At 47.4% G+C, this 20,549-nt stretch overlaps 1 protein-coding gene across 1 annotated transcript; it reads left to right on the top strand.

The window, feature by feature from the left end:
- Positions 1–547: 547 nt before the first annotated feature.
- Positions 548–18,101, top strand: LOC105697884 (nuclear receptor corepressor 1). The gene is made up of 3 exons (XM_012421615.2): positions 548–631; positions 9,456–9,661; positions 13,266–18,101. The coding sequence occupies exons 1-3, from the start codon at positions 610–612 to the stop codon at positions 15,282–15,284; spliced, it is 2,247 nt and encodes a 748-aa protein (XP_012277038.2). The 5' UTR covers positions 548–609; the 3' UTR covers positions 15,285–18,101.
- The last annotated feature ends 2,448 nt before the right edge of the window (positions 18,102–20,549 follow it).

Raw genomic sequence — 20,549 nt, 5'->3', positions numbered from 1 at the left:
CGTTTCCTCTCAAGGTGGGACGTGGCAAGTGGTGCCAAACGAATTTCTTTCCTTCTAGGTTGCCACAACTTGCTGTGTAGAGAAAAGGGATGAAAATAGAGAAATTGAAACTTCGGAAAATGAAAAAATTGTAAATTGGACATGGATTGGATTTATGCATCTCGTGCATTTAAGAGGTCGTGCCGTGCAGAAAAGTGGAGAACCACCTCACCTGTATTTTTCATTTGGCACCTTTTTGGGCCCTAAAAATCGTAATTCAGGGGGACAGGGAACTCAGGCTGGCGATAGAGCCATTGTTGGGCCGACCTATGCATCCCGTGCATTTAAGAGGTCGTGCCGTGCAGAAAAGTGGAGAACCACCTCACCTGTATTTTTCATTTGGCACCTTTTTGGGCCCTAAAAATCGTAATTCAGGGGGACAGGGCGATAGAGCCATTGTTGGGCCGACCTATGCATCCCGTGCATTTAAGAGGTCGTGCCGTGCAGAAAAGTGGAGAACCACCCCACCTGGTCCAGCCGGGCGCGGCCTTTCCCCTGGGTCTATAAAGCCACGAGGAGTCCACTTCCACCGAACATTCTCTGGGAGCCCCGTCACTCCTTTAACTCACCATGTGGCTACTCGTTCTCGCAGGTGAGTGTGCGATACCACCGAGATGGACTCGACGTTGTCAGGGTGATTTGTGTGCCAACCCGTTGTGAAGATCGCACCATGACGATCCAAGTGATACCCAGTGCCCGAGGACGACCTCGGATAAGCGTGCCTTCTCGAAACCCTGGAAAAAAGAAAAAAAATATGGAAATTAATCACCGAAAAATTCTCTCGAGTGCAGTGGGGCTAATTCGGGGGAAATTTTGCCTTGAATAATCGTCTCGTACCCTGAGATGCCTCTAAATAAATGAAATTAATTGTTAAATCGGGTGTGCCGGTGGAGGCTCGAGATTTCGATTAATTCCCGGGGAATTCGGCGGTCACGCTCGAGCTAGACGCGACTCCGTAAAATCGAGCTAGTCGCGTTTCTTGCCACTGGTAATTGGTAAAATTGGACAGCTAGGCCCGTAATGTAGCCACGGTTGATTTTGCCGTTTTTACGAGGAGCTAAAGCGAGGGTGCGTGAAGGCACGCCGAGGTGCGTGGGTACGCGCGTATGTATGTACGCGAGTACGTGCAAATTGCGCGTCCACGGTTGCTCTGGCAACGAAGGGAGCCTTAACCGTTGGGCGGAAGATTGGCTTCCTTTTTTCTACCATAAATCATCTTTATTGCGATCTGACTGCGGGAGTAACTCAATTCAAGTTCACCGAGATTCTCGAATCACTTGCCCTAGGTGGTTAAATTTTTATTGAGCCCCTCGTTGAGCGCTAATTCGGGCTGGCTCTGAAAATTTCTCTGTAAAAATTAAATTACCCCGTAAAGTAATATTATTTATAGAGCAATGAGGGGGTAAAACGGGGAAAGACTCGATTTGCCTGCCGGATATTGCGATTTATCCCAGTTTATAGAGTATTACCGCGTATTGATATAAACTACCGCCTGCTCGTACTATAAATCGCATGCTCCGGGTTACGTAAAATTCTTCAGACCGGGTATGTGTGGGAAATGGTATTTTACGAGTACAGAGAGCATGCACACCCGTGGTTTACAGTCTAGAAACTCGCTCACCGGAAGACGGAGTCCCGCTTTCTTATTAACTATATTCACCTAGGCACGCTATACGTAATCCCACATCGCCCCGTAATTTCCCGACCTGTGTATTTAAATTCTGCAAGGTCGTAACTCGATGGTATTAAAAATTGTCCCTGGCCAAACATTGAGGAAAAGATAGGACCCTTTTATTTAACGCGGAATCGAGAAATTCCGCGTTCTCGAAATTCCCTGGGATGAAAAACGATCCTCGACCCTCACCCATGTAAATCGGTAAACGCGTCCAATTAAACCTCCGCAATGCAGAAGTAATCCCATAGAAAGCGTATCCCGCTTATCTGCGATATTTCAATTTTACTGGACTCGAAGTCGTTTACGTGAAACGCGATTTCCCACTTAAAGACATCCATCGTGGACCGAGAAATCCTTGTCCTCCAATCTGCGGATAAATTCCCACACGACTTTCTAGTCCATCGTCTCATATCCGCCATTAAAAAGGGAGATCACTTTTACTCGACTTTTACACATCACGGAATTGACGTTCCCCGTCGTTTAATAAATCGTAAATTAAAAGCTCCCGGGATTTCAAACACAAACAGACGTCCATCATCCTCGAGAATAATTCCGCTAATCCGGATTTATGAAAATTACCGGCGAGATTAATTTTTTCCCAATACTATTAAACCTTCCGGAGTTTAATTACACTTCGTTAGAATTATTTTAATACCGAGTGGGGATTATTTGATTTCATTCCTGCGGATTATTTTGGAGCAATTGTAGGGAAATTCTCTTCCATGAGGAAGTCGACTCTGAAATGTCAACCATGTCTAGGTACTTTGTCGTTAACCGATCCTGACACGTAATAACAGCCGCAAGGCACACCTGATATCTTCGATTTCAGTAATATCGGTTACAACCGCACTTTAAGCGTACAACGCGTGAGTGGGAATTATTTAATTTAATTTCTGCGAATTATTTAATTTAATTCCTGCGGATTATTTCGGAGCAATTGTAGGGAAATTCACTTCCATGAGGAAGTCGACTCTGAAATGTCAACCATGTCTAGGTAATTTGTCGTTAACCGATCCTGACACGTAATAACAGCCGTAAGACTCGCCTGATATCTTCGATTTCAGTAATATCGGTTACAACCGCACCCGGAGCGTACACGCTTGAGTCGGACGTCGGAAAGACTTTCTCCGGCATAACTCGGGCCGACTTAGGAGAAACTTAAGAGATAACCCAAGAGAGGAAGAAGGAGGAAGTAGAAGAGGATCGGATCGGGCGGAAAGCGAAAAATCCCTCGGAACAGATCGATCGAGGCGGTAATTCGCGAACAGAGAAGCTCGGCGCCAAGAGCGATCGGCTCACCGAGCCGGAGCTAAACGGATCAGATCGATTTGTTCCTTTCGTGTTAGAAGCGTGTTCTCGAGGTGCAGTCTAATGCACGCACTCGCTAACTCGCCGGAACACGAGGTGGAACTAACCGATTGGGCCGCAGTTCGGACCAGGAACCGTGAGCGGGATTTTAATGCAGTCCGACGTGGGATTTTTTAGACACGAGGATCAAACCGCAACTCCCTCGGAAATCAGATCATAGAGCCGATCGCCATCGATCCCATTTCACAAACGAAAGGAAATAATTCGGTAGAGAATCTAAAAATATGAAACATGCAATATGGGAAATTTCTATAAAAAAATATTTTCTGTCATCGTGCAGGGGTGAAGAGAAATAATTCCAGAAGCTGGGGGAGTTTTCCTTTTGTTGGGGATCTTTGAGAGGTTGGGGGAGAAAATGATGAAAAATCGTTGGAAGGAAAGTCCGAGGATCGAGGATTTAGAGATCTCTTCTCGCATTCGACTTACTTTCTAAGCCATCGCTCAGCCTTCTGTACTTCCGTTCTTCGGCGAACGAGAGCTCACCGCGACCTTCGCACTTGTGCAACGAGTCGACATCCCACCTCTTCGTCGTATTAACGCCTCCCTGGAACGAGCAGCCATTACGACTCGTTACCCCCTGCGAGGAAAAGGAGCAGTCGCGGTTGCCAAAGATCGCTCTTGGAACCTCGTAATCGTGAGGAAATACTACTAGGAAAGGGTTAAAAAAGGAACGAAGGAAGAAACAGGCGAGGCCATTCGGTGGCCGCACTTCTCGGGGTCTTCAAGTTCTATTAACCCACTAAATACCCATTAATAACCAACAATAGGTATTCCTAGATCGCTGAAATGTCCAAATCTCCTTCCCTGAGGAAATTCTTAAAACCCTGAAATTTCACGGGTGGAGGGACCTTCCTTATAGCCTCTCCATTAACGTAGCAAAGTTTGAAACGATTCGGTGCGCCAGGTTATGAGAAAAGTGTGATAAACGAGACCTCTTCGACGGCGCTTTCACCCCGCCTTAATGATCAGCTGTAAGCCTATAAGCCTTCCTGGTCGCCGAAATTTCATTCACTGAGTTAATTGAAATTCCCTTGTTACTCTCTAGTAGATTGTAATGGCGATGCCGATTCACCTCCTCTATCGAAATTACATTCCATTTAATCTAATCGGCCCAAAAAGCTGTCCTTTCTCCAGGGTCGATGTATCATGGAACGCGTCCGATTTATCTTATGGCCGATCTCATTTCCGGGCTTTCGTCCGCGAATCTCGCACCTCGTGGTCGTTACGTCCACCTCGAGCGAAACGAGGGCGTCCGCCTCGGAGTCCCACACGTTCGAGTGGGGCCGATTGGGAAATCGTCCGACGTGGAGTACGTAGGACTGGGCCGCGACTCGCCTTTCTAACCGGCAGTGAGTGCAGCTGCGAGACTCGGACCTCGAGGGTAGCGACCAGGATACGCGCGGACACGGCGGCTCCTGCGAGCTCCGGCAGGTGTGGGTGACTGACTCCTGCACCGGCAATCCGTGCAAGGAGTCGGAAGTCCGCACCGGCGAGAGTGCAGGCTGGAAAGTGAAAACCAAAGCACGACACGGCCACGTCTCGCCCCGAGAACGGACATTATGCACACATGCAGGACATGCATCGTGCATTCCAGAAGTCCCGCGCGCACTCGCCGAAGCAGGACGCAGACCTTGGAAAATCTTGGAGCATTATTAAAAATCACAGAAAATAGTGAAAATTTTTTTAAAATGTCTCGGCAGGTCTTGAAATACGCAGCTGGGTATTTTCGGCACGTGGGACATGAAATCATTTTGCATCGGGGAATGGGCATTAAGGATGCACATTTAATTTCAAGGGGAATTTAAGTATGGGTCGTTTTAACCCGGCAACGCTTCCTTTCTGGATTTTCCAAATTACCGCGACCTTTAACCGCAGTTACCCTCGTCGGGGCGTGTGCGCAATCGAGTAAGTCGATCTCGGCGGATCGTGAAATCAGCGCTTATGCAATTGCTCCCATGTAGGGCGGCGATAAATCATTTTTCAAGCAGCTGATTACGCGCGCGGCTCCTTTGATTAGTCGCGCCGATACGAGGTCCAGAGCTCCTCAAGAAAAAGTCGTAAAATCAATTCGCGACCAATTATCAGGGGGACGTAACGTGGAAAAATGACATTGTATAAGTATCTACTCTGATTGCCGTCGTCGTTACTTTCTTGCAAAAATCGAACCGTCCACTTTTACCGCATCGTATGGAAATTCCTCGCTTATCCGTGGATTTTATCCCAATTGCATTGATTGAAAAATTTTCCTTCATCTCGGAAGGATACGTAGTCATTAATCGCGGGAATGACGCGTCCCAGGAAATCGGGGATTTCGCCGAGCAAACGGGAACTCGGGATTCAAAATGGCGGCCAATTACGCGGTGGGAACCGCGGAAACTGCGGAAGCTGTGCTTTAATTGAAGCTGCGGTGGAGGCTTCGGGGTGGCCACCGCAGCTCTCATCGGAAGCAGAACGCTTCCTATAATCAGCCGCACTTTTCCCCCTTTTGCTTTGCTCTCCTGCCGCGGAGATACGCACTTTCTTCCACACGCCGGTGGCGTCGCGTTTTCCCTCGCAAACGGCCAATTAAATATCCATAACACCGCGACCGCCGGATGCGACGTCGCGGGTCGTCCATTTCCCGGGGGGACGTTTTCCCCGACTTTTATAATTACTAAAGAGACCCTCAGCTATTTCGCTTTCTCCTATCCGAGGATAAAAATCGAAATGATAAACGCCACCAGTACAACTTCGCTCGCCATTGCAAGAGCCTAAACTCGGTTACCGAAGCCCATCCACGAAAGATCGATCCAATTTTTTTTTAATTACCCGTCACTAAGAAAATCCTGATATTAATTTTTTTACAAAAAGGGGGGATCCTCATCTACCTCCTGAATTTTTACTTACACCTTCTAAGCACTGAAACTCAACTGCCGATTTTTTTTTATTGGCTCTTGTTGAGAGAATGAGGATTTTAAATTTTCCTACGAAAAGTGGGGATCTGTATAATTCTCCGGAATTTCCATTTATACATTCCGGGGATTTAAATCCGATCGGTTCCCAAGCCAGGCCCCGTTCTCAGGAGAAAGTGCAACGAGAATAGAGCTCGGTACTCTGGATCTCAAGTACGTTTTGTCAAGTATCCCGGGAAAGCCGTTAAAGAGATCCTCGATAAGGTTCGCACGGGAAATGAGCACGCGCTGATATGAGATGCAAATCCTGGTCGAGCACCTCGTCTGGCACGACTTGAACGGCATTGTTGTTACCGGATCGACTCTGTGGATAATGGAAATTTTTTATTATTTTTTTTGAGGACCGACGTTCAAAGGAAGAGAATCCACCAGAGAGGAAACGCCGTCCACTCGTGAGGTCGTATTAACGGAAAGCCACGTAACAATCGGCTTCGTTAATTAGGCGGGATCAGGCCTAACAAGGATGTTACTTAACGATCTTGCCCACCGGGTACACCCGTGTTACTCAAGACACGCATTGCACGCATCCGTGGAATCTCACGTAGGAACAACAAAGCGGCGTTAGGACAGAGAGACCTCTCGGTCACGCGGCGACTTTTCCCGCGTTACACGACACGCTGGAAAAAAAAGGAAAAAAAAAAGAAAAAAGTTACCTGTCCAGGTGACGAAAGCTCGCCGATTCCCACAGTCGTGTCGTAAGCCCGACTTGCTGGTCTCTCTGGAGATTTAACGCCCTGATATCGGTTCGATAAGGAAGACAAACGCACAGAGCCATTCGACGGTGCTCGTTCACGAGTTGACTTAAATGGATATCCGTGAAAAAGAGAAATGCACAATAATTAATGCGATTCCACCGAATTCACTGCAGCACCTTGAAATGTCGATTTTCCAAATGACATTTCTTGATTTAGCATGATTCTGTTTCGAGAATCAGAATTCCGATAGCAGTCGCACGTTGCTTAGGTGATTATGAATCACGTGGTAAAGTCTTAGACGATTCGGTGGATTATTTTGAAAGAAAATTGACTTTTTTTTTTAAGGGACGAGGGTTTCGCGTCGCCTTGGTCGCGCCTCGAGTCTCTTAATGGCGCTAATCGCTACAAAGGTCGATAGGAGGGACTCCCCTAAGGCACGGGATTCGCGCAGAGGATTAGCACGTGAAAACTTCGTACAATGTGTCGATCTCACCACGTAACTCTTGGCTCGAGGCAGGATAATGGAGCCGAGGCGATCTAAATATCAGCACCCGGCAACGTCCACGTCTTGCGAAACCGACATTATGCAGGTCCTCGAGAGTGCACCGGTGCAACGCTGCTCTTGTGAAAATCCCGCTCTTACTTTTTTACCCCCCGTACGAAGTGGGGTTCGACAGATCGTGGGGCAACCGCGACGATTATTTCGAGTCCCCTGATAAGGCCGATAACGCCCGAAATAGTCCTCCCCAAGCCTCGAGAAACCGATCTCCGTATGCAGGAATGCAGCTCAGGTGTGCGGAAATTTTCCGCTAATTAGTCCCGATTTACCTTCCTCGGTTACGGAATCGGGATATTACGCTTACGATCGGCACTTCTGATAATCCAGCCCGTAATCTGGAGCACTTCGCGGAATCGTCGCGTTATCTCGAATCGAGTTTCCGAGAGCCGATAGAAATTCGATAACAGGGATTTTCCCCGAGTATCGACTATTTCACCGACCCCGAGATGCCGTCCCCTTATCAGGGGATCCTTATCCGGAATCTCGGGGCGTTTGGCAAGTTCCTCCGGTTTTCCCGATTTTTTCCTTAAAAATCATATCCGCGGAAATGGGGATGTTTTTACTATCAGCGGGGATCTCGCTTATCGAGGGATCGCCGGGATTAGTTTTCCAACGAAACTTCGATCTCTTGATAAGAGGGCAGTGCATGCACGGTTCAGTGAAATCCTTTTCTCGGCTCACTGTAGTAGTCTTCAGGAATAAATATAAAAAATATATAAATCGAGTAATTTTTCTAATCTTTCCGTGGAATAAATCCATGGATATCCTTTTTCCTTCATGTCTGCGATCGCGAATACCTCGGTCGGGGATTTAACCGAAGGAAAGCGAGGAATAAGTAATACGGTCGTTACTGCGACGCCGGGCACTCTACAATGCCCAGTCGAGCAGCACTATAACCCATTTACTATTGCGTAAGTGCAATGCCTCGGGATAAGCGTTCAGGACACGTCGACCCTAACTGAAAGTCGAGTAACCTTTTGCGAATCGCGATAGATTTTTCGATTCGGGAAAATAGGTCCTTTTTATCACCGGTCAATCTCCTCTATCGGTAAAAAAAATTCACCCCGTTAAAAGAATCCCAAAAAATTCCCACTATATGTATTGAAATTTTCACAGAGATTTCACATGACAAACTAAATTCATAATCCCCTAATATAAGCAGTATATAGGTTGGCATGAACAATGCCGTAAATAAAATGCAGGGTTCGAAAATCGTTCACACGTTCTACAAATATTGTACAGGGATTTAAATTGTTGTACCGGATTTCGGATTTTTGGGTTAATTTATATATGAAAAGGGAAGTTTATAGATTTTTTTAACGGCGTGGAAAATCGAAGGCGCGGTGTATATGAAGGTGGGAGATAAATCGAGAGTCGAAGAGGCATCGATTCTGTGAAAGTCTTCCGGCTCGAGTACATGTATTCGAGAGTACATGTACCGTCGAGTACATACTCGCACTCGTTTCTGTGAGAATCAATCGATGAGTAACGAGAAACTGGCCGAGCCCCGTATCGGAAACGAGCTCGCGTAAGGTATCGATCGATAGAGATCGATAAGTGCCGATCGATCGGCGATTGCTCACGTGACGTCCAACGAGACGACTTAGGGCCTGCCGAACGGTCGGATTTTATTTATTCCGCAATTTCCCATGCAAATAGGAATTCCCGTAAATTGTTTCGCGGGCCCGGTGCAATTATGCCGGTTACCGATAATGCATGCAAATGTAGCAATTGGAAAGAGGCGGCGCCCCCCCGAAAGAGCCTTAGGTGGGTTTCGAAAATTGATTTCTAAGTGTTTTAGATCGAGTTCACATTTTAGGAACTCCCTAAGGGTGTAAAACACTTCCCTGAATTAGCTCATTACCCGATACATGCAACTTTCTCCATGCACTTCGTTTCGCCGGACTCTATTCGTTCTCTGTCAGCAAAAGTCGAGGAATTTCGAATTACCGACGAAAGTGCACCGAGAAAAAAAAATGTCCCATTCAGAGACTAATTACTTGACTCCAACTCGAACATAGATTGTATGCAACGTTCCTTCAGAATGATGACAATTTCATTGGGACTATTAAATGAATTATTCCTTCGGTTCAATGAATATCTTTCCCCCAGTGTATCTGAATCTCTCGCGCTCTCTTTTCATTAATTACATATTAATTTAATTCCAGGCCTCCTGGCGGTCTCCGCCGGCAAAGAGGCCGAGAAGACGCAAGTGGCGTCTTCGGCATCCTCTGCATCGGCTGGAGCCGATGACCTGGTGATGCTGGAAATCGATGTCAAGGAGCCTGTCAAGAGATCGCCGATATCGGCCAGTGCAGTGTACGGAGCATCCCCGAGTCAGTACATCATTCGCCACGGCGATGACGCCCAAGAGGTGAGAAATTATTAAAAAAAAAAAAAAAAGGAAAAGAAAAGAAAATTTGTCCAATCTATATCCGATCAAGAAATACCCCCGATGTCTCCCAAGAAGAACCGAGATCTCGATCTCCGCTTGCAGTCGATCTTGAGGTCTATCTGGGTAATGTCTATAACTTTTTTTTTTACAAATGGACAATGGCTAGCATGGTCGGGTGCACTTGGAGAATATCTAAGGGGAACAGGGGAATTCGATCGCGATCCGGTCGAGCGAGTTCCTCGTTTTTCCGGCCTGGAAAGGACAAAAGACTGCGTCCTTCTCCATCCGACGTGTAGGAGCTTTACGAGGCTTCGCGATCTCTTCCTACGAGGAGAACGTCCGCGACTTTCGACGTCGTTCGGCCATCGGTCAACCGTGACCATTGGCCGCCTATCACTTGCGCGATTAACAAGCCGTGGAGAGATTTTTCACACGCGGACGGTGTTGCAACGAGTTCTGTCGCACAACTTTCGAGCATGTATCCAGACTCGGTTATGCGTTTCCAGCTCTGCGTCGATTCCGAACAGGATGCCGGTGAACGCACGGGGGAGGCAAGGTCTCATGCTTTGACGTTTCGGGATCGCCTTTATCAGTAATTCCTTTGATCGTACCCTTAAGAGCTGTAACCAACACTTTGAGCCCGAAAACAAGCACCTACGTTTGAGAATTCTTCATACGAAACTCCCAAGCACATGACACATCCACTGATAATAATTTATTACGCAATTAAGAGCTTAGGAAGAAAATTTACATTCGAACAAAATGGCGCCGCTAGGACTGGTCCACTTACGCCTCCTGTATTATAAATTCCTATTGATCGGGTTTCCAATTTATTTCTCGTTATTTCGATTAATTGTATTATAAATTCCTATTGATAGGGTTTCCAATTTATTTCTCGTTATTTGGATTAATTCTGGGGTAGCTGTTCTTTTTCAAGGCATCCATTGATATCGGAATTTGGAGTAAAATCCTGATTTCAGGTGAGATCGCTCCTAGGGGGTTTCCGATTTTCCGCATTTTTTTAAAAGGACACCCGAGTTTCCATCCATCGTCCTTTGCTGTGAAAAATCATCAGTGATTAACCAAGAGAAGACAATTCCGTTGATAATATTTTTTCCGCGAAAAATCCCGATTTCAGGCGAGATCGTTTGGGGGTTCCCGATATTCCGCATTTTTTAAAAGGACACCCAGGTTTCCATCCATCGTCCTTTGCTGTGAAAAATCATCAGTGATTAACCAAGGGAAGACAATTCCGTTGATAATATTTTTTCCGCGAAAAATCCCGATTTCAGGCGAGATCGTTTGGGGGTTCCCGATTTTCCGCATTTTTTAAAAGGACACCCGGGTTTCCATCCATCGTCCCCCTTAACGGGAAGTCGTCGGCGATCAACCGATCGAAGTCAGCTCCGTTAATTATGTTTTTGTCGCGAAACGCCGGTAGAGGACGTACGCGGCGTTAACGCCTCGCGGCCCGTAAGTCTTGGTTGCGCAACCCGGAGAGCTTACTCGTAATTCTAGTCTTAGCCGGCAACCAGAAAACCGGTAAAACCACACCCAGCGTTAAATGGAGAGCCGAACGATCGCGAGTTCCCGAGACCCAGCCCCGTTTCGATTTGGCCGAAGCGGCCTTGCGAGCCGCCACCATTGACTCATTAGGCATTAGAAGGTATATCGGCGACTTCGATTGCCGTCGGGACCGGTCTGCATGATTTAATGCGGCGTTTATCCATTTTTGCGCCACTTTCCGCCAGGAGAAGAGAGGGGAGAAAATTCCGCGCGAGGAAAGGAGGGGAGAACCTGGATTTTCCCCGGAATGTGCGGCATCCTCGAAGACGTCGATCGAGGCAGGTCGCCCTCCTCTTCGAGTGATAAACGTCTCGAGGATGACACTTCCCGGCCAAGTCCGCCATAGAAAGTCCCGATGAAAGTCTCGGGTTTTCTCTAATCCGACATCCTTGGTCGAAGTTCGATTAGAAACCGATATTCGTTCTCTCGAGGAATCGTCGAGTTCCTGTCGGTGCATCGAGTTTGTGGCGAATTACCTTGAATTTCTGGGGAAGCGACACGGATAGTCGGAGGTCTGGGAAACGCGGTGAATAAATCTCCTTCTTGGTCGGGACGAATGGTCGAGTCTGGTAGAATGCCTCGAATCTCGTTTCTGGCTAATGGGTATCGATTAGTGGGCGTTGCGGTCGCAACGATGTGCGATGACGAACGGCCTCGTAAAAGCGTTCTCCAAATGTTCGCCATCATTCTTCGCCGTTGCCCAGCCCTCTAAAATCGTTTTCTTAACGTTCTCCAATGTTCCCCGCAGTTCTTTGATTTTTTAAACGTTCCCCGGCATTCCCCAAACGTTCTCCGTTATTTTTTCACGTTCTCCAAATGTTCGCCATCATTCTTCGTCGTTGCCCAGCGCTCTAAAATCGTTTTCTTAACGTTCTCCAATGTTCCCCGCAGTTCTTTGATTTTTTAAACGTTCCCCGGCATTCTCAAAACGTTCTCCGTTATTTTTTCACGTTCTCCAAGTGTTCGCCATCATTCTTCGCCGTTTCCCAGCGCTCCGAAATCGTTTTCTTAACGTTCTCCAATGTTCTCCACAGTTCTTGGACGTTGTTCGAGTGTTCTCCAAACGTTCTCCAGCGTTCTCCATAATTCCTCATCATTCTCCAATGACGTCTTCATATCTTTCTAGCATTTCCCAATGATTATCCAGCGATTCCGATTTTTTCCCAACATTCAACGGTATTTTCCACAGTACTCCAAGACCTCCCTCGCGATCCCGGACCCCTCAGAAATCCATCCACTGAAATCGGGTCGGATGTCTCGCGAAGGTGCGAATTGCTTCCCGGTTATGCAACGTAGAAAGCGCGGGGTGCAGTTCCGACATTTATCAATAATTTATCAAGCGGACATTAAAGCCAGCCGGTGGTTTATCGCCGGTTGGGCGAGCCGCATCCATTAGTTTGGCACACACTCCACGCCTCTCTAATTCCTCGCCGAGGCTCCGTTTCTATACAGGTTTATCACGGCTTGAAGGATCTCAGAGGGTCCTGATTAACGATCAAGATTTCCAGATAGGGTCGACACTCTTTTCGGGATTGACAGGAGGCTAGATTATCGGATACCACCTCTGCAAATGGCAACACCTTCACGGAGCAATTGCCCGGCATCGTCAATCAGAAATAAGCATGAGATACCGCCGAGAGTAAACTCCTACCATGAAAAAAAGAAATATTGAATGAAGGAAATATTTTATCAATGAAAGGAATAATTTGTCTCAAATAATGCTTCTTTGAATTAATGAGATATTTCTCTTGTTCAATGAACATTTTTTTATCAGTGTACAGGTGTTTTGAAGGGTTCCATTCGAAGCGACACATCGAGCCTGAAAAATCGTCCCCTGGCTACATTTAATGATAAAGTACCTCAAGAAAATTAAAACTATCGTATATCATGATTAAGTAATTGAGTTTATAATTTTTTTTTAACGGTGCGTTGTAAGCAGGTATATACGGTTTTTAAAATAATTTCTACCCAGAGTAGGTGTGAGGAGTGCTGAACATTGTTTTTCTTTTTTTTCCAGTTGTCGCCGGAGTACTTGACGCTCGTGTCTCAGTACACTCAGTCAGAGCCGCAGGCATATTCTGCGCCGAGAAACGCTGCGCCGCAGCGTCGGCCGCTCCCAGCATACGCTAGGCAGCAGCAACAGCTTCAGCAAGCGTACCAAAATCAGCGCGTCCCAGCTGTATCTCCCCCCAGACCACGAGTTCAGCTTCACTCCGATGCACTTGCACGAGCCGAAGCAGTAGCCGAAGTGCAGGCTCAGGCAGATGCGCAGTCCCGTGCAGAAGCTTTGCATTTGGCAAGACTACAGGCGAGTCCCTCGAACTCGGCCTCGTACCAAGTATCGAGTGCCTATTCGGAGCCAAAGCTGGGAACCTTTGAACAGGAGCTGCTGCAGCTGGTGTCGGCCAATCAGGCTCAAGAGTTCAAGTTGGCATCGTCGAAAAGGCCGCTGAAGGGAAACGGGTATCCCCAGTACTCCCAGCAGGTGGTGGGCTACCCAGCGGAATACGCAAAGCCTGCAGCTGCACCCGAGCAGTACCACATAGAGACCACAGCTCCGCGTTACCAGCAACCGGTGTCGCCTTCTTATCAGACCGTGGAGGAGCCAGTCAGGTTGCAGTACCACCAGCTGCAGGTGCAGGCACCGGAGTACCAGGTGAAGTCCAACAAGCCGTTCAGACCGTCTCCGCAGTACACGGAGCCCTCGGCGGACGAGGGTCACCTGAAGCTGCAGCAGGCGCAGGCTCGAGCAGAGGCCGACGCGATTGCTCGAGCCCAGTCTCAGGCTGAGGCCCAGGCTCTGGCGTTCCAGAAAGTGGCCCAGGACTCGCACAACAAGCACCAGCAGGCGGCCTTCGAGCAGATTCGCCTGGTGCATGAACGTTACCAGCAACAGAGCGCCCTCGAGCAGATCCAGGAAGGAGCGCAGGTGAGCGAGGCAGGACGCGCGCATATAGAAGAGCAGACCACCCCGCCGAAGGACCATGAAGCTGCATACAAGGCCCAATTGAAGGCCCAGAATCAGGCCGAAGTTGCTGCTGCGAGACGGGCGCAGGAAGCTGCGGAGTACAAGGCCCACGCGGACGCGATTCTGAAGCTGCAGGCGCAGCAACAGCAGCACCTGAAGGCGCAGGAGGACGCGCACAACTATGCCCTGAATTTCGAGAGTAACCAGCTCCGGGCCCAGGCTCAGGCTCAGGCCATCGCCCAGGCGCAGGCCGAGGCCCTCTACAAGGCCCACCAGCAGGCACGAGCTAAGGCTCAGGGGGAGGCTCAGGCTGCCGCTCGAGCCCAGGCTGAAGCTAGGAAACGGGACCCTGATAATACCCCTGTTGTGCAGTATCTCCTGCCCAACAGCGTTCCTCTACCTTCCCCTAATAGCTACTTCACCAGTGATCAGGTGCAGAAGTACCAGTCCTCTGCTGGGTCCTCCTATGTACCCCGCTCTGCTCCAAAATCCGCCCCCGTAACTGCGGCCACGGAAGAGCAGGTTTACACTCAGGCTGCCATTAATCAGCCTCGCCAAGCCCATAAGTTGAAGATCCCCTCCTCGGGCCAGTCCTCCATCTATGTGTCTCAGTCTGGTCTGCTGAAGAAATCTCCGGTCAAGTCGCTCACTATCGAAGAGATCATCGAGCAGGATCAGCTGAGCTCTCCGCAGGTTGTGCGACTTCCCAACAAGGGGCACCAGGTTCTCACTCAGGAGGATTTAGCTGCTCTCATTAATGCCGGATTCACCGTCACACCTGTCCCTGAGACCAACAAGCCCACTCAGCAACCCTATGCCACTGAGAACTCTTCTGCTGGGTATTACGCGAAGAAGCAGAGGAGTCCTGCTGCCAGGCCTGATTATGAGAACTATGATCAGATTTCTGCCATCCCTCGACAGAGACGCCCTGTTAGGAAGAACCCTTCTATCCTGAAACAGGAGGAGGCCCATGCCAGTGAGAAGGTCACCTACTTGGTTCCACTTGAACCTGCCTATGGTACTAGACAAACTCCCCAGAAAAGATCCCTAGGAGAGGCCGAGGAATAGGCCTCGCTTGGTTTCGGAGCACCTTCGAATGGCCTTGCTGGTTAAATTAGTAATTGGAAATTTACTCATTGCTGATCTTGGTCCTTTAGATCGTCGGGAGGGTCCTAGGGATCCTCGGATAGGTGTGTTCTAAAATCTGTTCCCGCATGAAATGGAAAAACAGAGGATCGAAGGGGTGATATCTTGCCTCACTTGTCAGCTGATCTTAACGTCACGCGATGCTTAATAACTCGAATTGATTTTGCGGTGAACAGATTTTCGGATCTCATCCAATCATCTTGAAGAGGCGCTTCGTGTCCCGATCAGACATGTTCGCGAGGATAATTTCTCAGCTGCGTTTTCCCATTACTTTCTTTATACCGGTCCAGATCCCCAGATTTTCCCACGTTGCATCCCAAACGCAGGCTCGAGGTGCATCGGATGTCCCGAGTTGCACTTTCGTAGCTAATCGCGAGATATTAAAGTCCCGGGTCAGGAAAATGCTAGTTTGCGTTCTGCGGAAGTCGCGGTAAATAATTTAATTACGTTTCACAGATTCGTCGAAATTTGTTCCAAGTCCCTCCCGGGATCATTCATAATAATTCGTCACGATTAAATGGAATAATTGTTCCGAGCGCACTCGCAGAACGCAAACATGGCCGTTCCCATTCCCAGCATTGCACGTAAGCTACTTTTTTTTTTATACTACCATAATTACCATTACTATTTACAGCGAGAGCGGTACGCCCATACCCAGCGACGTTGCCATCACGAGTTGTTCCCCATAAGCACTAGATCTACGATTCCTTCATGTCCTGTTTGTAATTCGATTACTATGTTTTTTTTATACGGTGTGTCTATCAGTGCCTAGTGGCTGCGATGAGATATATACGAGGGCTCCCATTGGCGTTCAGGTGTTCGTGCCATTCTTGGACGACCCCGAAGGTGCCGAGAGAGAGAGGGACGAGAGTACTTTTCTTTCTCTTAATTTATGATCGTTTTGTAAATACTAGACTTTTATCTAATAAAACTGTTGAAAAATTTCCACCCCTCGTCGTAGCCTTCCTTGCGGCCCCTCCTAGAGAAGAATCCCTCAGCAGAAATTGATAGCCTTCGGTTTATTAATTTTTTTTTTTAACCTCAGGACGTGCATTTCACTTTCAATATTTATTTATACATTTAAATCGGTGGAAAGTTCTCTCGTGATTTTTATACACTTTGTGGCGATGTTTCCCTTCTCGGCAGAAAATCTTTGCGTGCCTCGATCTCATACGCATACCTCGGGCCGTACGTGAAAAATATTTCCCGTAATGAGGGGTCTTCGGAAATTGCCGGCCACGGACGTCGTTATTCAGAAAAGCGTCACGCACGAGTCACGGCCCATCGGAGTCTGTGCACACCGATTTAACGATCCATTATATGCCGTAACGCGGATCGTCGTGAAAAAGCCCGAACAGCCAGGCCTCTTAACCTCGGCCGTTAATGCACTCTCCTTTATTCTATCGAGCCCCAAGAGGGTATTACGAGAGTCTCTTAACCTAGGAATTAAAAGTCGAGCGGTCGACTTTCTCCAATTAGGCGTTTTTAAACAGCAGGCAATCGATTCCGGCTTCGACTCTAGTCTCCGCGTGAAGTTTCGAGACATCTAACAGCATCAGAGCTGAAATAATAAAAAAAATGTGACCATTCATTTTTAAGCTGGAAATTCCGAAATTTTATGATTTTATTCCCATCATTGAGAATCATACAGAAACCTGAAACCATAAAAAAAAAATGTAACAATTCAATTTTAAGCTGGAAATTCCCGAGAGTGGCTTTATGATTTTATGCTCATCAATTTAATTATGAGGACTTGAGGCTGAAATGATAATCAAAAATGAAATCACTGGTTTCAGTCTGAAAATCCACTAGGATTACGATTTAATTTGCCTCAACGATACCATACTCTAATTCGAGGCACCGAGTGCATCGATGCATCCGTGGTGCATCTCTTCGCCATCCGCGAGGCTCGAGACCGAATGAGCCCCGTAATGAACGCCTGCATCGGGAAAAAAAGACCCCTGGTGCATTTATAACCGGAAAGGTGCAAACGTATATTTACGAGCAATTGCAGCGTCAGTCGAGTCGATTTATCTCCCCGGGTGCAGATTTTATGGTGACAAAAGCCTGCAGGGGAAATTACTTTTAATTACACATGCAAGCGCGATCGCACTCGAGGCATCGAAACTGCACTCGCGGTGCATCGGGTATTGCGGAGACCCCAGAATAATTGCACGCAATATGACTCGGTGTAACAAAATGTGTCAGGTGAAACACACAAAGAAATGTCACTTGTCAAAGAGTGCAGATATTCGATCGTTGCAGAAATGCATCTCGAAGCAAACATCGATCCAGAAACCGCAGAACAAGATGATCGATATTGGCCACTCTTGTGGAAGATGTTACAACACCCCACGTATCGTTAAACACAGCGGGTATTGCATAATTTACAGTCCGTCGGTGTACTTCACCGTGAATAGTAAATTGTTGGGTAATTAGCATAAATTATGGAAGGCATTACCGCTGCACCCGGGGATCATAACTGCAGCTGTAATGCCATCGTCGCGTCGAATTAAGCGTAATGTTTATACAAAATGTTTAAGGGCCACTTAGCTACGGTAATGACTAATTTCCTACATTTTCTTTACACGATCTCGAATCCTCGAATTTAATGCCGCAGGAATATCGAGTAACGTCTGGGATTTAATTCAGAAGAAACGTCTGCGGGCAAGAAAAATTTACGCCGCCACGTAAACGTCCAGTTGTGGTCTTAAGAACCCTCAGAAAATGACGTTACACAATATTAGTATCTCCGGGGGAATTTATTGCGGTTTTATCGAACCGTGGGGGCGAGGGATCGATTTCCGATCGATTTGCTCCCTTTTTTCCGCGGGCGCGGGAATTTCGTCGGCGCCTCTCGGTACGATTTATCGGACTCACCGCGCGTAATCTGATATCATAAATAATTAATACGGGCGGGGATAAATAAAGCAGGAAAAGCAGATTGCCAAGCTGGATTACACAGGTCGGACACTCGGCGGCCTTGGGAATTTCGATCGGCCGAGAAATTCCTATTATGAAAGCCGCCATTATGGACTGGGGATAAAAAACGCGGCGGATATAAAAAGACGCCGAAGGACGGTGTCGCGTTTCCGAGCATTTCTCGTTTCTCTTCGCAAATCGAGAAGGAAGACCGTGGGGGCTTAATTAGCGAACTGGGAAAAATTCCCTCGTAAAACTGCAGCCCGATTTGGATGCACCGCCTGGAATGCACTAATTCAAGGCAATCGTTCGAAAATTGCAGCCCCGAGGTCGATAGCCGATTTTTCCATTTCATACGTCTTTTCATTCTAGGTATATCTCATAGTCATTGAATCCCTAAGTTTACTGTCATCCCGAATTTGCCGATTTTTTCATTTAATACATTTTTTTTTTTTGTAATTCTCGGTACATCTCACATTTATGAAATTCGTAGGTTTACATTAATCCGAAATTCGCTTTCTTTATTAAAATAGTTCCTGGAGGTGAGAGAATTATTTTATCGCGTTTAGTTACTAATCAGTTAAAGCGCGGTTAACCAGTTCTTCGGAATGCACCAAATGCAGTTGATCGATCCATTTTGTTGGATTTCTTTTTTTAACGTGTGCGTTGACCAGCAGTGGTACTTGCGCAATTGTCGAACGCGGTCCTCGTATTCCTCGGTATTTATCCGGGTATTTAGCAGAACGAGGGGCTTCCGGTTATTCCCTGTCTCGTTGACCGTTCCGTTGCAGGAACGCTGCGTTTTTCCCTGCATTTCCGGGCATGCATCGACCTAGGACTGCATCTGGCCGCGCGTGCGGCCCGTAAAGTGCGGCCGCTCTGTCGAAAATGTGGAAACCGCGAGATTTGCCCAGAATCCCGGGGCGGCATACCTCGGATGTTTATAACTCTTTAGCCAGAACCGATTAAACCAACATGTTTCTTTGGTCGAGGCCAGAGGGTTTCTTGTACGATTTTTTCCTCCGACTTTTGACGAGTCGCTTTCTCCACGAAAGTAAAGGGACCGCTCGCCGCTCGCAACTTCACGCGCCGATTTGCAAGTGCAGATTTTGTTGCACGCATTTTGCAAAGAGAAAAAGAAAAAAAAAAGGAAAGTTAACTCGAGCTCGTTTTCAACGAAGCAAGTAGACGTCACCTATTCATCGACTCATTTCCCACGAAGATTGAAGTCCTACCTCGTGAAATTAATTATTTCTCGATTAATACAATTTTTTTATTATGAACCTCCGTTCAAAATAATTACTGAAAATTTTGTAATGTTTTAAGGAATCGCATGGTCTTTGTTTTTGGAATTTTTCTCTCAGTTCATCGATTTGCATTCCTGGCTGTGACCGGGAAATTAATCACGCCATTGAAAAGGATCTCTTTCGGTGCGTTTCACCGATATTTCGAGTTGCATAATTTTCGTTTCCGGAATTTCCCTCTCAGAGAGTTTACCGATTCGCATTCCCAGCTCGTCGGTGCAATATGAAAATCAATAAGCCATCAAAACCGATCTTTCGGCGCATTTCATCGATTTCTCGTCGGCGAGTTTGGCCCTCATCGGCGATCGGGGTTGGCCCCGTCGGCGGTGCATAATTTAAAATGCATATTTTCTCCTGTCCGGTGCAGCCAATTAGCCGCCACATGCTTCTTAATGAATTGAATGGTAACATCGCGTTTGCAAGTAAAGAGTCAATCCTCCCATATCCATGTCCTCGAAACAGCGTTCCACAAAGCGTAAAAAATAGAGATAAATCTTCCGACCTCTCAAAAACCCTGGCTACATACTCTAGAGCCCATTTGCATATTTCCCGAGGTTAAAGACCGGGCGAATTGACGTTATTCTCGCAGAAAATGGCGAAACGAACGAGCGAGTCGCCGACTTCCGTAGGTTAATCACGAGATAAACCGCGGAAGCGATTTTCGCATTCCAATGTTCGCGCCGGAGAACGCAAAATTAATGACATTCCCAGGGCGTTTCTTTATTTTGCCATTTTTACGACGAGTGATAATTCCGATACGCGTCCAGCTCCTTGGAAAAAGGCGTAATTCGAGGGGGGGGATTTAATCAAGCGGCGAGAAAGTGCGATCAATGGCGGCCCTGACTATCAACGAACGAAGAGGCGTCTCGATATGAAATTTGCTACCAAAGGCCGCAAATTGACGCCATCGATCAGAAACTCGGTGAGCCCTAATGAACTCGTTCACAACTTTCAACGGACC

Source organism: Orussus abietinus, unplaced genomic scaffold, assembly GCF_000612105.2.
Source record: "Orussus abietinus isolate OABI.00-Male unplaced genomic scaffold, Oabi_2.0 scaffold1, whole genome shotgun sequence".
Classification (NCBI taxonomy): Eukaryota; Metazoa; Arthropoda; class Insecta; order Hymenoptera; family Orussidae; genus Orussus; species Orussus abietinus.
Note: the sequence above shows the minus strand (reverse complement) of the source record. Positions and strands in the feature narration are given on the sequence as shown.

What these genes read in the sequence shown, in the direction of transcription:
- LOC105697884 (XM_012421615.2), top strand. Translation starts at nt 610, where the DNA reads ATGTGGCTACTCGTTCTCGCAG. An exon ending in GTGGCTACTCGTTCTCGCAG is followed by an intron (nt 632 to 9,455) that starts GTGAGTGTGCGA and finishes ATTTAATTCCAG; the next exon opens with GCCTCCTGGCGGTCTCCGCC. An exon ending in ACGGCGATGACGCCCAAGAG is followed by an intron (nt 9,662 to 13,265) that starts GTGAGAAATTAT and finishes TTTTTTTTCCAG; the next exon opens with TTGTCGCCGGAGTACTTGAC.